This window comes from Rhea americana, unplaced genomic scaffold (assembly GCF_003343005.1).
Source record: "Rhea americana isolate MKP2758 unplaced genomic scaffold, rheAme1 scaffold_198, whole genome shotgun sequence".
NCBI classification, from domain to species: Eukaryota; Metazoa; Chordata; class Aves; order Rheiformes; family Rheidae; genus Rhea; species Rhea americana.
Window position 1 is genome coordinate 1,612,547 of NW_028186127.1, and position 17,588 is coordinate 1,630,134.

Sequence of the window (17,588 nt, forward strand, 5' to 3'; positions counted from 1 at the left end):
TCAGATATGGCTAGAGGACAATATAATAATTTGATTAGGGACCTTTCCTTGTAGCATTACAAGCAGAGAGCAAATCTTACCACCTAAACACCATCTCCTTTGAACAGTAGCTAATCTCTAATGCCAGCTATTTACATTCAGTTATAAAGCTTTTTCCAARAATCTTTGTTAGAAGTTTCAGTTTCTTATTTGACATGGTGATCTTCAGCCTGGGTTACTTTCCAAGCCCAGACTAATGATCAAGGGAAATTGTGGGAATGTCTTTGTTACATATCTGGATTTCAGACTCCTGCTACTTTGTATTAACCAGTTTACATTCTTCTAGCTAACAAGCAACACTGCTTGGAGTGGGAACAGGTGCCAAAGGTTTACAAATAATCCAAGCATTACAGTGTCCAGCTACTGTTCTGATATCCGCCTATTGCTTAGCATTGTACATGTAGAATAGTAACATTTCAAAAGTGTCCAAAACATCTCCATACTGAATAACAACAAATTAATACATTAAACATTCCGACAGATGCAYATGACTTTTCTTATGTCATGGCTTGTGAACTTCTCAATCTACTAAAATATTTCTAGATTTCATAAAATGACTGCTGGTTTCACAAACCCTGGCTGCTAAGATGTCACCCAAAATATTCCATTTAGAACCTTACAGCATATATTGGTAGCACTGCCATTTTAAATATACCATTTAAATGCAAAAGAGGCAAGTTCTCATGCTCTGTGAACCTCAATTTAGAGTAGCACAGAATGAGGCCAGTAATTATTAGTTGTATATTCCTCCCACTTATGTACGGGGTGCAAATATACATGTATTTATCAAATTCATACACTTAAAATAGCACAGTAAACCATTAGTTTACATTTTATAACAGAAAAAAAAAGTGTGTGAATTCACAGGGCATTCCTTCAGTTTGATTGTTCGGGTTTTTTTAATCTATTGTGCCTATATTTATGATGATAGTGACAAGGGAAATAAAGCTAACCAATTTTTCTACACGAAATCCACAAAAAAAAACTGTATGCGCAGTCATAGTAAATAGGGCACAAGTTGCTTCTAAAAGCACCTATATTGCCTGGTATATCCTCTGCAGAACAGAAAATAATCCCTTCTACTGATACCAAATTGAATACTGACCTATAGTTTCCACTGAAATAAACAGGATTAATTGTAGTAGGTGATATTTACTGCAAGAAGATGAAAATCTCTCTGCAATTTACTAGAAAAAAAAAAGTGATTTTTTTCCCTCAATTTCTCATAGGCATCAGAACACTTTTAATGGTTAAAGTTCTTCATGTGGATTTAGTACTTTTACAGTATTTTGATGAGTCCTAAATGGCACACAAGGAATGAAACTCTGGCCAAGACAGCGGTGTTCTAGAATACTAATGTAATATTCTACAGTTTTGCTACACAGATCAGAATTCCTTATGAATCCACTTAATATATGGAAATCTAACAGATAAAATATTATTTCAATTCCACAACTATAGGCTCAACTCTAAATCTGTCAGAGGTGAAGGGGTGATTGTGGAAAGAAGGCAAAGAAGGAATGAAGTGAGTGTTATCCATGTGCGCATAGGTTTTATAGGTTATCTATGTTAGCCTTCATAATAGGGAAGGCTAAAATTTCTTTTTTGCACTATGACCTAAAGTAAAAGTTGACACAAATCTCTTTGCAGTTAATCAATTACTTGACAAGAGAAATAAGAAAGTACTTGCAAAAGATTTTTCAACTTCAAAGAAATTATTTTCCAATTAAAATCAACCCTCATGCCAATTCTCATCAAACCACTATTTAGTATAATAATAACATAGAATTTCTTTAGTGTCTTTTGATGGAAAAATTAAAAGTCTCTTCACAGTTACTGAAAGACAATATGGAATTCTCTTTCCATCATAAAATAAATTTCCAGCTAATTCTCATCATTCTTCACCTTCATGTGAACTCCATTCAGGAGGAAAACAATTCAACACACAAAAACTCTGCTTTTTATAGTTCTTTCTTGACTGTAGTCATAGCCAGTAGTACTCATAAAGGAGAAATACTACTACTTTATAATAGTATTGTTAAGGCTACTTATACTAGATTTACTACTTTTTGAAATTTTAGAAACTAAAAATACTTTATGTCATTATCTTTTGGACTGTATTCCAAAAATTTGTACTCATCACTGTCACAAAACAGACTGAAGCACAGAAATAACATTTACATTAGACTGTTTAAACTACAATTTTCTTCTGCAAACACTTCTGCAAGCTGCATTTCTTCTATTAATAAGAGCAACATACTAGGTTAGGATGCCAAAACACAACATCTAAAGCAATATGATAAAAGTAGTTTACATGTTTCATTCATTTTTTTTTCTGTACTCTGCTCAATTGCTCATTTGCTTAGTGCTTTATTTATTTCAGCAATACTTGTTTATTTCAGACTAAGAAATTACTGTAGGACCTGGGTCTGATTTGCAGAGGGAAAAAAAAATCAAACTAAACGTATCTGGAACTTCCCACAGATACTTTAGCAGGCCTAGAAAGATGTTCTCTGAGATTCCATATATAGCTGAAGTGTTAAAAAGTGAAAAGGGGAGGGAAGTGATATTGTGCATGCTTTTTACACATCACCATGACCAGTGCAGCCCTACAAAAAGATGTATCACTCCTTAAGTTACAAAGCCAAATAGTCAAGACTTACAATCTGTAAACACTTACACAATACACCAGAGGTTGCCATTAGCATGCCAGCAACTCTAAGAAGTAATGACTGAGCTGAATCTGAGATTATCACAGTTTCCCTGAAATTCTGGGAGGTGTGTATGCCGTCTCCCACAGTCACACTTAAAACAGTTACACAAAGCACAAAGATGATGATTTAACAGATACGTACAAAAAAAGAATATTTAGACAAGTTCAGAAAAAGGCCTAGAACAAAAGCCCCCAAAATGACGCAAGTATCTTGCCTAAAGTTCTCCACAGAGAAAAGTTTATGGGAGTTCATTTGTTCTATCAAATCAACAGGAGGAGAGTATGTTTAACACATGCTGATGCCAACTTCAAAAATAATTGTGAATTAATATGTAGCTGGCTTTATATTCCAGCATTTAAAGGTCCTTTGGCATCAATATTACTCTCCAAATGGAGAGTACAAAGGATTGCTAAACTATATTACTTACAGCTTAACATAGGCATACTATGGTAATGTATCTAACTGCAATGTGAAACTGCTTCCTTCCTTTCAAACACAGCTTTCTGTAATGTACAAGCATTGCATATGATTACTGTTTAACATTTTTTGTAATAAAAATGTTACATGTTTCACTAAGGAGTTGTAACGATTCAGAAATTTTGAATACATAATAGAACAAGTATTTTAAAAGTTCTTCTAGTATCTGAAATGTCACCTCTCCAGTACTGTGCTCTTTATGGCTAACAAGGTACATGTAATCGTGAATTTCATACACATCTCTGTCTTGTTAGTCAGTCACCTATTACACTTCCTGATTAATCTGTCCTTCAGAAGACATGGGTTTAATTGGTTTTGCATTAGAAAATTTTGAATTATTTAACAAAATTTTAAAAGGCCAAACCAGTCATCATTTTTTATGTTAAGTAGTACTGTACATCAGAGAGTACTGAGATGTTAAAGTGCTACTCATCAGCAGTATGGTTGGTAGAACTGTGTGCCTGGTAGTCATTTTTCAAAATAATAATAGATAACTCCCATAATTGCCTTATGTATTTTTTTAAATGATTTAGCAGATGCCTTCACARAATTAGCTTGTTCAATGCAAAAACTATTTTTTTTTCTAACTGTAACTTCCCAAAGGAACACAAGTTTGGAGTTTGCTGGCTTTGGCTTTGATGAGAGTCAAACTATTTAAGACCTGTTTAGCTAACAGTGTGTTGGTGAGGTGGGCTAGGAGATGTATTGTTCCATTATCTTGTTTTTGAAGCCTTATATATATATTTTTTTATATATATATATATATATATATATATATATATATATATATATATTAGGCTGATCAGTCTTAGGTGGACTACGAATACAATGAGGCGAGATCTGTGTTTATGAACAGGACTGGACTGGCTGTACTGATACTATGAATTCTAATAACTAATTGTCAAATGTCTAGGACACCACAAGGCACAGCAGTACTTCCAGCTTTAGCTCTTCACTATAGGACTTTTTCTGTCACTGTAAAGTGGCACTGCCATCTTCGAAAGGAAAGGAATTTCTAAATCTTCAGCTCACCTCAGCAGGAAGTCCAATGACAGGAGGTTGCTCGACTGTCACCTCTGCCTAGGAGGAAGAGGTTCACCTCATAATTTTGATAATGGCAATCTCAACAGATCATTTCCATCTGGAATTGTTAAGAGCAAAATTTAAGGTCTGCCACAAAAGTCTCAGATTAGTCCACGCTGCACATCAGAAGGCTGCTTATTACAGGCACACCCAAGAGCCCCCACCCCTACCCTTCGGAAATATTCCCTCTGTACTCTGAAACGCTTCTAGTAACCAGTCTTGTTCTCACCACAAGCAATGCTCTGCCAAGGTCATGGTAAAATCTCATTGCTAAGAAACACACTGAAGGAAGAATTCAGCTGGTCACATGCAAATCACATCGCCTGAGTTTTTGTAACCAGTAACTGCCACAATTCATTGTATTTAATGGGTTTATAATGTCAGCACAGATTTGATTTACTTTGTTGTTTTTTTCCTGGAATCTGGACTTTGATCCATAAACTGTCAAGTAAGAGGAAAAACGGGAAGCAGAAACTAATCAAATCTTAAAATTAATTCAATGCACTTTGAATTTAGTTTGTATCATTGTTTTTTAGCTAAATTGTAACTTTCATGGAATCTATTGTCAGCCTCAATACAAAAATAAATGATCATTTGGGTCACTATCTTAATTCAGTTTATAAAATTTGGATTCTTCAATGGCAATGAGATACTGGGTATCTGGCACTGCTCTAGTGCAATTAACTTCGTCCATATGATACTCTTAGGTGGGTGAAAAAGCTAGTTAGAGAGCTTGATAGCCTTTATAAAAACTATTTGATTAATCAGCGCCTGCACATTACAGAATATTTTGTTCCACTTTGCTGTGTTTGTGTTGTCTCTTTTGAAGGCCTACCCGAGAACAAAAATGATCATTAAAAAATGGACTTCTATGGAAATGCCTTTTTAAAAGTTGTTTGTTTGTCTGATTACACCATCTGAAGAAGGTAATCAAATACTGCATTGTTGTATGTAGTGAAAATATAGCTTGCTTACATTTCGTAACGGTATATTCACCTAAATACAGAGCTAAGCCTTTAGTCTATCATCTGTTTTAACTGTCTGTGCTTGACAGTGAGAATTACAGGGCAACAGTGATAACTGACCTGTACCCTTAGCTTCTTTTGAATTTGAGCAAAGATGGGAAATTAAATCTTTCCTTGTGGAGTCAGGGAATATTGGGGAGTATTAACAGGGGCTGTCAAATAAGGAACAAATATAACCCGTTTTTCATTTGCAACTCAGCTTGTTTTTTTTCCATTTGTATTTGTTTGGGATTTGGTAACACTGTGTTTTTATTCTGTGCTGCTGTTTTCTTTAGTCACAGGGGGAAAAGAAAATAAAGTGAGAAAAACATAAAACCCCCTAGAACATTTTAGGCTGTTGAGAATGATAAAGGAGTGATGCTCTTTTATAGTGTTCACTCCTTACCAAATATTTTAGCAACCATTATACTTTGAAGAAGCTCTGTAACTGAAAACTACTTGAAGAAAGTAAGTCAGCTGCTATTAACTACCTATATAGCTAAAGGGCAAAAACTCTTTTTTCTGAAGAACATCAAAGTGGCTTGACTTGGAGTACAGCGTCTAGGAGAATGGGGAGGACTTGCCTGGCAGAGGTAGCCCATAGCTAGGACTGTTACTTAGATCTTGTAATTGCCTCTGCCAGGCATACAATCCTCGTACTAGCTGTTAGATATGCACAACTATTAACTTCCAGAGCTAGCATGAAACTTGTACAGGCCCAGGCAGAGGAATAGGCAAAGTTTTCTCCTTTTTGCCAACTCAGTAAATAACTTTCCTCTGCACTGGTTTTAGCCTAATGCCTTCCTGCCCCATCTGCCACGGCTTGCCACCTGTTAAATCAAGCGCAATAATGTCAGACTTAGCAATCCACTTTCTACCACAAAACTACAGCAGTTCCTGGCAGATGTCTCAGTAAGGGGAGGTAGGATTTGTCCTTCAAGARATAGATACTTCTGGACAAATAATAGTATCACTGTTTTTATGTCTGTGAATATAAATGCTGTTTTTGTCTCTTAATGAGTGTTTCTGTTTTACTGCTACTTCCCACCAGGAAGTTGTCTGCTAACATAATTAGCAGATGATTGCATGGGGGAGGCTGAAACCTTTAACAGCTGTTTTAGGGCATTCCGTACCAAATCTTCTGTGCTGCAGAACATGTACAACAGCTGAATGGCATTCTCTCCAGTGACATTGAGATTGTGAGACCAGGCTTCTAGGAAGGACTTAGCTTGCTCATTTACTTGAAAAAAATATGAAGAATTCACCTTTGAAATATTTAGTGGATTAGAACAAGTTCTTGGATGTACTGTACGTATCACGTAATTCAGTAAAAACTATCACCTTACAGGTGAGTCTAGAAACCTTTACAGGTGAGTCTAGAAACTGAATGTACAGCACTGAAATGGTTCATAAAATGATTATATAATAGAAGTGTTCGGAAGCCTCAGACGTTTCTGATGCTCCAAGTAACAGTATATCTATTTCCTTGTTACAGGATAAAAGTGAGACAATATCAATCAGTATTATCATTTGCTATAGAAAAGTCATTCTGAGAATAATGCAATTTAACACAGAAATAAGTAAGTTTACTGTTGTAAAAAAATCATAATCATTGGCTGTGATAGAATAATAATCATAAAATTAAGAGAGAAGCCATTTGGGACAGAATCGCTTCAGTTCCCCATGGAATATTATAGTGTCTGCCAGATGTAAAGTAGCATGTATCAAAGTCTAGATGGGAAAATAAGAGCTCCATAGTAGTAAGTGCATAATTAATTAGATAAAGACTGAAGTATAAAGTACACTTAAAAACCATGCACTATGCKGTCCCAAAGAAAGACTACTTGAGCTGTGGGAGTTTTGAACCTTAGTTATTTTAAACTTTTTCTGCACTAAAAAACTTTTGCTGGAGTACACTGTCAAAGTCTTCCTAAAATATAGATAAAACAGCACTGAAATGTTCCTCTTGTCCTTTCATGCCCTTTCCTCAATTCAAGTGTTTACTATGTTAAGTGCAATGTAGATACATTTTATTTTTGCTTCCATCATCTTTGTGAGAATGATGCTAAAACAAAAATTATTATAAGGCTGACAGAGAGGCCTGCTACAAGGCATTACTTCCCTTCTTCCCTTCCACACAAGCAAATGGATTTCTCCCTCTTTTATCTATAATAGCGACCTAATCCTAAGACAAACTTAGGAGGAAGATGAGTTCTGGGATATATTAACAGTTTATTTACATGGAACTGTGTTTCTCTGCCTTCCACAAAAGTCTAAACTCTGACCACTATCTGTAGCTAATGCAGTGGTTTCCCAAACAATATTTTTCTTTAATTCTTTTTTAAATTTAGGTGCCTTTATACAGTAAGAGAGAGCTTGGGCTTGTACATCCAGCTGCTTTTTCAGGTTTTAGGGCAATTAAAACTTTCCAGCTATTATCGTAGAGTCTTATTGCAGATGACATGAAAACACTTACTAAGTATCCTAGTGAATTAAGCTGTTTTGATCTTGAGAGATTTCAATCAAAATCAAGCTTTGAAAATAGCATTTAGGCTCCTTTATTAATTTTGAATATTCACTTATCAGGACAAATCAAATAAATTTGACAATATTTGCTTAAGTCCTTTTATTTTGTAGCCTCTGTTAAACAAATGGAAGAACTCATAGAAGTAAACACATTTTCTAAAATGAGGAGGCCAGATTGACTGAAGTATTTCTTGAAGGAAAGAGGAGAACTATTTTGAGGAAATCATAATAGAATTTTCTATTGAGGAAACTGTAATAGAATTTTTTTTGCAAGTTGAATCTAAACTCAGATATTTTAAATCACTTGATTCAGAAATGTGTGGGCTTTTCATCCTCTTTTAGTTTAACAACCACAGGTGATTTCCAATTGGAAAGGCAAAGGGAGATCTTTACTCAGTAATTCAAACTGTGAGGAACGACTGTTAAGTGCCTTCTGAGATTTAGAGCAGGGAGTTGCTCACTGAAAGCCAGCAGTCAACATGACAGCCAGCAGTGCAATTGTCCAAATGAGGTATGGTTGTGTTCCATATTATCTGAATCTCTTTCCTTTCCAAATAGGTAGTAATGTGCAGTTAAGTAGTAAGCACATCGGAAAGGAAACCTAATTTTAATTTAATCCTTCAAGCAGCCAATGTAAGCACAGTTCTCACACAAAGCTAATATACTTCTATGATAAAACTGTAGAGCTAAATGTATGTACTGCAGCAAAATGACTTAAATCTTTCATCTCAATATAGGAACAATATCTGAATTTTTTTCCCAGAACTAGCTAATATGCCTTGCTTTATATGTACAATAAAATAGAGAACTGGGAAAAGTAATTTTTTTTTGTTTTGTGATTGTAAAACTGTAAACAATTATTGGAACAGCAAATTAGGAAGATATGAAATCTGAGATTTTGATTTGATTAGGATTTTGAAAAATGTATTGGGTTTTTGTCTAGATTTTTTGTTATTTTCAATTTTTTACATATGATGTTGAAGTGGCACAATTTATTAATCAGTAATACTGATTCATCTATAACATATTAGGTCTATATACAACCTAATGCTAAAATTTAACAGGCAATAGAATGAAATAGTAGTACAAAATAGATATGAATGATTGTACAATGACTCGTTCATATGACAATGTATTATTTCAGCAGTTTGACACAATAATGTGTACTTCATGGTCTCTTGATCTTGTTAGAAATATTCACAGCACATAAAATTCACCTTGGTGCGCAAGGTCCAAAAAAGCCTTAACCTACTGCTTAATTTTACTTAAACCCAAAGGGATTTAAGCAGTAAAAGGTATACAGCGTTTTTATAAGGTCATAAGAGTGAATCTTATTCTGCAAGTTTTAAAAACATCTATATATTTCTTTCTCTTTTTCCTTCTAAAATATTGTGGGAAAATAATTATTCCACTAAGTTCTTTAGCAGCAGGCCCCTCTTTTCTTTTCCACCCTTTTAAGGGGTCTAAGACAAAAAACCCTTATTGCCTATGTTTAAGGGCTACACTGTACATTTGAGAAAGGAAAACATAAAGCATAAACAAGTCTGTGCTTCACACAAGGATCCCTCTGCAATACATTCCACCATATATGCATAATCTGAATGTCTGACTGTGAGGTAAATACGGGAGACTAGGAGAGGAACTAGCAGCATCAATGGGAGAATGATTAGCACAATGTTAAAGCGTAGAGGTTATTTCTACAATAAATAGACCTTGACCCACTCTGGCTACATCTGCACCAGTATGTTGAATGTGCCTAGACACGGATATTAACCGTCACCAAAAAAAGCCTACATATATACCAGTAAGCTGTCTCAGGCTCCCAAACAGGGTGGCTATCTGCAACTTGACTGTGGGGAGCAGTTCCTGGGTCACTCAAGCTGCCAAATCATCCTTGGGAACTGTTAAGCAAAGTTTTAGCTAGCTGAATGAACCAAGGAAAATTTGAAGAGTTTACTAGTATATATTGAGCCATGTTTCAATGGTGGGGAACATTCTTGGCTCACTTGAATTTACTGCTAAAACAGATGCAGTCTCTGTATCTTTATAAGCTTCTAAAGAATAGACTTGGAGTTAAATGTGTGCATAAAGGGCTTAAGAAATACAGGTTCTGCTCCACAAGATACTGAATTTATATGACTGACCTTAACGAAAAAGCACTAATATTCATAGCATATAAATGTTTTTTATTTTTAACTTAAAATTCTTTCTTTACACTTCTAGCATCCTCTGACTTGACTTTTTTAAAGAAGGGGTGACAAAAGAAAACATTTTTGTGAATAACCTCTTGATAGCATCTACTCAACGCTTACATGAGAATTTAAAATAAATATTCTCTTTTCCTTCTTCCTCTGAAGCTTCTAAACGTCATGTTTTTTAAACATGTCATGTTTTTTAAACTTGTCTTCATTTTAGTAGGAAGTTTTTGTGTTGCTCTGCAACATAGCTAGTAAGATTAAGAATTGATGATTAGTAGGCTTACAAAAACTACAATTTTTATTACATAATTTATTGTTACGATAATGCTTGAATAAAACCTCACTGAATTAATAGGTGTTTGTTTCCTGGGAGAAGAGAGAGGGACTGAGTTCCCCCTTTCCATTCCCAGATAGATAAACTGAAAAACAAATTGTATCACGATGGTACAGACCAAGTATTTCAGAATTTTCAGCAAATCAAAACAGTGTGTTTCAATAATGAAAGCAAAATGTGAGATTCACAAAGGGATTTTGGTGAGTCACAAAATTAGTGAAAAAGAGGTTTGTTCTTCTTCCTTCTAGCTCAGTGTCTGGAAGATTCATGTGCCCACAAAAAAACTGGTACACTGCCCTTCTTGCTGCAAAAATTACCCATATCACACACATGTTCTAGCTACTGTGTTGATCTTTCTCATGCTCTCCTGCTGCTTTTTACATGAATCAGGACAATATTTAAATATTTTAAATAGTGACAAGAATATAGTTGTCTCACCTTGCAAAAGGAAGAACTACCCACAAAGATCTGAGTTAATATTTAATTATTCCCTATCAAATGTGACTAACCTAATCATAAGTTTATGTGAAAAGATTGCCTCAGAATACCCCAGAAATCTAACCTTATCACGTTAACCTTATCTAATCTTATGAATTTAAAGGATGATCTCTTGTAAATTTCAGCTATAAATCAGAGAAATAAATTTGGGATTCCTGTGTACTATAAGCATCAAGGTTCTTCTCCACAGTTTTCAAAGAGGACTACGTCCTTTGAAAAATCTATTCTTTCAAAAGCCAAAACTGGTTTTAACATTTGATTTTCTTCAGGAAGAAGTCAGCAAATTCAGGAATGTCAATGAATTATATGAAATAATTTATTTATTGGAAAAAAATGTGTTTGCCAAAGATTCACCATGTTCTTGTGCACACAGCAACTTCTTTTATTAAAAATAATACCCAATCCAATTTGCTAGTTTGTGGAATATGACAGCCAGCCCAGAACCCATCTGTTACTGAGGCTAACTACAAGCCTGGTTAGGAAATTATCCTATATAAGTTATTTTACTGAGAAAGAAATGCAAAAGGGCAGGGAAATGGATGTTACTTTAACGAATAAGAAAACATAGGAAACAGACTGTGAAATAGGCACTGAAAAAAGTAAAGAAGCCTGACTGAAGTTCCATCGTAAGAGAAGTCCTGTAAGAAAATGAAGATGACTGATCTGCCTGCAAACAGGTATGGGGCTAGGAACAAAGGTTTCTTAATCAGAATCCTATTATATTCAGGTAAGCAGACCTCTGCATGTGCATTTTTTAAATGAAAAGGATGATTTAAAAGAAATAGCTGATCAAATGATCCTCCTAATGAACATAAAGAGTAAGATCACAAAACTGAAGAAGTCAGAAATATATCTTTACTGCAAGCAAAAAAGAGGAAGTAGAGGTCTATAGTTTCAATCATATTTATTATTAAGTACTACCATAAGACTTGATGGCAAACTAAGCCATTGAAACTGAGATTTGGTGGCATAGGACCTCAAATGGTATGTGGGTGATCAGAGGAATGACCACATCTCCTCTCCACCTTGAAGATAGTGGACTGATATCCTCTCTGTAATCTGAAAGAAGATGAAAAAAGTGTTTTAGTTTAGAGATTTCAAATTATGCAGCACTTTGCCAAGATGTCAACAGCCAGTCAGTTCCTACTGGGTTTACAACCCTTTGTTTCAAATCACTCATACTCTTTGGTAACTTTCAACTTTGTTTTGAAGCTTCCCTTTATGGTGGGAAAACGGAATGACTTTTTCATTATAGTGTTTTTTTCTGAATAGCAAATTGATAGTTAGAAAAACCCTGGAAGGTCATTCATGGGAGAGGATATGTGAGGTACATTAAAATACATCTAACTTAGGGTGTCTGTATTCTTAAATATAGGAAGATGTGTCAATCTTCCTGAAGATGTACAAGAGGCAGGAGCCCAATACCTTGATACAGTTGATTTGGGCCCTCCTGTCCGATGAAGTGCATGGTCCACCCTCACTGATAAGCCCTGGTAAAACCTTTCTGCCCTTTAGTACAAAAGCTTCTTCCAGACCTAGCTCCTTTAGATTAAGTAGGGAGGCTTTCTAAGTAAATCTTGCATTGCAGCAACTCCTGTGCACTACTCTGCATATGGTACTGAGAGACAAGGAAGAGAGGCTTTAGATACTCCTCAGCTGCTATGCTCCCAGCTAGCAAGGAGCCAGCATCTTGCCAGAAAGGGCAGAGTGGAGGAAGAAAAGAGCTGTATCAGGAAACAGAAACCTCAAGGATGAACAGATTAGGAAGATTAAAAAGAGACTGAGGACTAGGAGTTCAGGTGGTAACAGACCTGAAACTGACAGACCATAAATGTTTCCATTTATACCCTTAGTATAAATTGAACAGCAGGGAATTGAAAGCAACTTGAAGTTTCAATGAACTTGAAATATGCACAAAATTTGTTCCAGCATCTAAGTCAAGAGTCAGTAACCACTCAAATGCATTATCTTGATCACTTGCCACTGTGTGACCACACTATATGACCACTTCAACTGTGTTCTAGCGCTCAGGTATTTCATTCATAGCTAATGTCCATTCAATTGAACGGGGTACAAGCAATACTTTCAACAGTATCTGTATTACACAGCAATTAGAACACAAGAAACATGCTTCATCAAAAACAAAATCATACTAGGTATGTAAAAGGAAAAATGCAAAACGGAAAAAGAATCTTAAAAATATGGTATACTTGTATAATATCACTCCTGTGACTAATCAGAACTACTAATAAGCAGTTTGTCTTTGAGTGCCCACAGGTCTGTAGTCTCTCTCATTAAATATTTCCTAAAATGATGTGTAATATTCTAAATTTTGCCTTTGACAATATTTCTGTGCAGAATTTGTAAGCTTTTGACATAATCATGGAACTACCGAGAAAGTCCATCGTAGGGCCATGAAGATAATTAGGGGACTGGAGCATCTCCCCTATGAGGGAAGGCTGCGAGAGCTGGGCCTGTTTAGCCTGGAGAAGAGAAGACAGGATCTTACCAATATCTACGAATACCTTAAGAGAGAGGGTCAAGAGGATGGGGCCAGACTCTTTTCAGTGGTGCCCAGTGACAGGACAAGAGGCAACAGGCACAAACTGAAACACAGGAAGTTCTGTCTGAACATGAGGAAGAACAACTTTACTGTGAGAGAGCACAGGCAGAGGTTGCCCAGAGAGGTTGTAGAATCTCCTTCCCTGGAGATATTCAAAACACACCAGGATGTGATCCTGTGCAACACGCTCTAGGTGACCATGCTTGAGTAGGAGGGTTGGACTAGATGATTGCCAGAGGTCCCTTCAAATCTCAACCATTCTGTGATTCTGCGATAATGGATAATAGCAAAATACCAGGGACACGGGATTAGATTAATGTTTTGGTATTAAAACTGTTGCCTTCCAATACAGAAAAACAAGAATCCAGGCAAGACTCCATTATAAGGTAGGCAAACAAAAAGAAGCAATAACTCTTTCCTTTTTTTTTTTTTTTTTTTTTAAAAAAAAAAAGGGGGCGGGGGGGACTTTGTTCAGTTAATGGAAAGCTAGTAACAAACGAGACTGCTATGGTAACTTCCAGAGCTGCAGGAGAAGAGTGCTGCTATCACAGCTTTATGCAGAGCACAGTCCTGATTATATCATAAGGAAAAAAATACACAGCACTCCCAGCCACACCACAGCTGTGACCAGCGCCAGCAGAGGACAATACCTAAATATCTGAAAAGTCACTTGCACCAGCCATTTCCAGTCCTGAGTTCATATCTTATAAACCAGTTGAAATAATTGAGTGGCCAGAGGTCAGTCTTGTAATACTTTTCCCAGGGAAGCTGTTTTGCATGCTTTTATTCAATATTAATGAAATAATGAAAAGTTTATTCATTTTTCACTAGTCCTTCGCTATAACTTTCCAATAATAATCATGCTCTATAATATTGTTATGCTATAATTCAGCTGCCAATATTTTCCAAAGATTATTTACATATATTTAGTGCACAGGGTCTTGAAACAGAGATATCTATAGCTGAATTGATGCCATAGTTCACACAAGTTCTTACACACTATTTCCTCTTTGAGACCATAAAAGCTAAATTTATGTTTAAGAAAGTCAAAGGGAAGCACTTGACAAAAGTCTGAACTACAGCTGGCGAAAGTGCCGAGACATATAGCAGTTCAAAGGCCCGTATAAAGAATATTTTGTTTATTTTAGTTAGGGTTTTTATTGCTAACAGTTGACAAAACAAGAAAGCTTGGGTTTTTTTTTCCTGTTCCAGTAAAAAATAAAATGTAGGTGTAAAATACTAGGATTGGTTCATTCTAAAATCATGAAGAATACTGTGATCAGAAATTAGGAATACAGAAAATACTTCTTATGGCTTAAAAATATTTTAAATATAAAAATCATGCTTTGATAAACATATTCCTTAACTCTCCATTACGTTTAACTAGTAACTTATGCATAATGCTGTAATTTCCAACCAATAGTATTCATTTTTTGTTGTTATTTGAATATTCCAGGATAATAATAATTTGCTTCAATGCATATCATATTCTCCTACACTGAAGTAATAGTTAGTTGCATGTCTGTACGATCTCACGATTACCAATCAATGATTTAGTTCCTTTAGGAAAGTAACTAAAATCTTAATACAGACCAGCATTAAAATCAAAGTTTCTGATTACCAAGTTAAAACACGATTAATTCTGACAATATACATTGAATTAAAATCAATCCAACATGCTACTATGGATCAGCAATTTTATTTCTCTCTAGCATTTAACCAAAATGAGCCGTTACTATGAAGTGGATCTCACACATACTTTTGCGAGATGGAATCATACAATTACTTATTGGTAGATTAGGTTGTATGGCTAAACTGAGTGGCATGCTACTGGGGTTCTTGAGTACTGCTTGTTTAGCATTTTTTAATTAAGCACACATGGCTGCACACATGGATTTAAAACGTATTTTTTTCTTCTTTTAAAGGCATGTCTGACTTGAGATAAACTGAAATCCTCTTATTTTAAAAAATCATTTTGGAATTAAAAATGCTGGAAATTCTTCAAATAATTTATAAAGGAGTACTGAACGGTAGGAATCCTAGCAAGAAAAGAAAAAGCACGTAAAGAAGCACACATATTAGACAATATACACGACCTCGCCATCTAGCCTTTCTACGGGCACGCACGCCGCATTCCGTTTGGGGCTTCCCTTGCCCCACGGCAAGTTACCACCTGGGGACGGCTCTGTACTTTCCTGACCTTCCTCCCACGGGAGGGAAGAGGGAGGGAGGTCCTGCCCCCCGCGGCCCGGCTCCGGGACGGGGCCGCCGCCGCCGCCGCCCCCCGGGGGCCTCAGCCCCGCTTCCCCGGGAAAGTTTTCGGCGGGGCTGCCCTCCGCGGGGCGACGCGTGCCGTCGCACCGCGCTCGCCCGCGGCCGCGGGGCGCCACGCCGCCGCCGCCCCCTCAGGCAGGCGCGGGGCAGGCGGCGCCGCCCGCGGGGGCCGCCGCTGCGCGCCCGCGGCCCTCTCGCGCTCACCTGTCGTCGCTCTGCCAGCCCTGGTCGCCCAGCAGCAGGTCCCGGAACCGGTACCGCGGAGGCAGCGGGGGCACCTCGCTGTCCAGGTCCACCATCCTGCCCGCCGCCGCCGCTCCCCTGGGGGAGGGCAGCGACGCCCCCGCCACGATAAAACAGAATAATAAAAAAACAATAAAATAATAATAAATAATAAAATAAAATAGAGCCCAGGCACGCCGGGGGCGGGGAGGGGCGCGGAACAGGTGGCCCCCAGSCGAGCGCGGGGGTCGCGCACGCACAAAGGCGGCGGGAGGGCGGTCCCCCGGCGGCTGAGAGGAGGGACGGCGCCCCCTCCCACCCCGCTCCTCCCCGGGCTCTGGGGCTCTAACGGCGATTAACGGACCACGGCTTGAAAGTTCCGCCGCGCGCCGCGGCGGCTCCGCGCGACCCGCCCTCAGGGGCGGCAGGTGCAGAAGGGCGGCGGCAGCGCGCGCGCCCGCCCCCCACCCACCGCACCCCGCCGCGAGCGCGAGCGAGCGAGCGAGCGCGCGCGCGCACCGCCCGCCGCGGCTGACAACAAAGAGYCGTCCAGCGCCATGCAAATGTTGTTCGGAGCCGCCGCTGGCGGGCCAGCCAATGAGGGGGAAGCCGTCTGTTAGCATGCTCCAATGACCACGCGGGAGCGTCTCCCTGCTGGCCAATGGGAGTGCCGGCATTAGCGTGGACGGCGGGGGGCTTCTCCGCTCCTGGGGGGCCGGGGCCGGGCCGGACAGCTGCCGCGCGGACCGCGGAAGGGCCGTTGGGCTGAGGAGCGGCCTCGCGGCCGCCCTGCGCTCAGCGCCGTTAGTGGGGCTCGGTCRGAAGCCTCCCTCTCGCAGGTGGTACCGTCGCTCTGTGCCACGTGCGGCGTATTTGGAAAAATACCTTTCCTTAGGCCCCCGAAGTCTAAGCAGTGGTGTGCTGCTGCTTCTTCTGGGGTGCTGAACTTCGGTGGGTTTTCCCCCTTCTCCCCCCCTTCAGATCAGGCTGAGGCTGCTGTATTTCTAGCTAGCCTCTGCACAGATTCTGGTCACTGCTAGGTGGTCACCTGGGCTTACTCGGGCCTTCTGTAACTTTGTCCCTTGTTTATCTCTGGTCAACGAGGTTTTTTCCTTGCTTGCAGAGGCTGCATCTGATACTGTGTACTGACAGCTGCTGTGAAACCTCAGGTGCATATGTGCTAAACCATTAGTCAAATTACACAATTACTAGGATTTTTAGTTTTACTGAGATTTAGGATTTTAGTGAATTTAGTTTTTTTTTTTTTTTTTAGTAGTGCAAGCCCTGTTTTTTTTTTAAAAAAAAAAAAAACTCAGTGGAATTATTTTGATAGCTGCTTGTGGTGCTAATATTGCTAACTGCTGGCAGAGGAGATTTACCTCACCCCAAAATCTGAATTTCTACCCCATGAAGACTAAAAAGAGACCTCTGACTCTTGTAAAATAACTCTTAATACTTCCTGTGTAGTCTCTGCAAAGAGGTATTAATTAGTTACTGTACCACAGGAAGGGCTGAGGTTCCTGAGTAGTGCTGGATGCACTTCAAAGCATTTTAAAATGGTTTCCTTTTATTACTTAGACTGTAGCTTAATAAGCCTTTTGAGCAGGCCTTGTTTAACAGGGGTCATTGTACCCTTTCCCCTCTGCCCCCCCTTTC

The 17,588-nt window shown here is 38.4% G+C and overlaps 1 protein-coding gene across 1 annotated transcript in view; it reads right to left on the reverse strand.

Moving 5' to 3' along the window:
• The window catches only part of KCNT2 (potassium sodium-activated channel subfamily T member 2), a 160,645-nt gene extending 144,569 nt beyond the window's left edge, over positions 1 to 16,076 (reverse strand). Inside the window, exon 1 of the mRNA XM_085303198.1 lies at positions 15,915 to 16,076. Within this exon, the coding sequence (XP_085159324.1) occupies positions 15,915 to 16,009 (95 nt within the window). The 5' untranslated portion in view covers positions 16,010 to 16,076. The remainder of the gene's footprint in view (positions 1 to 15,914) is intronic.
• Positions 16,077 to 17,588: the final 1,512 nt, after the last annotated feature.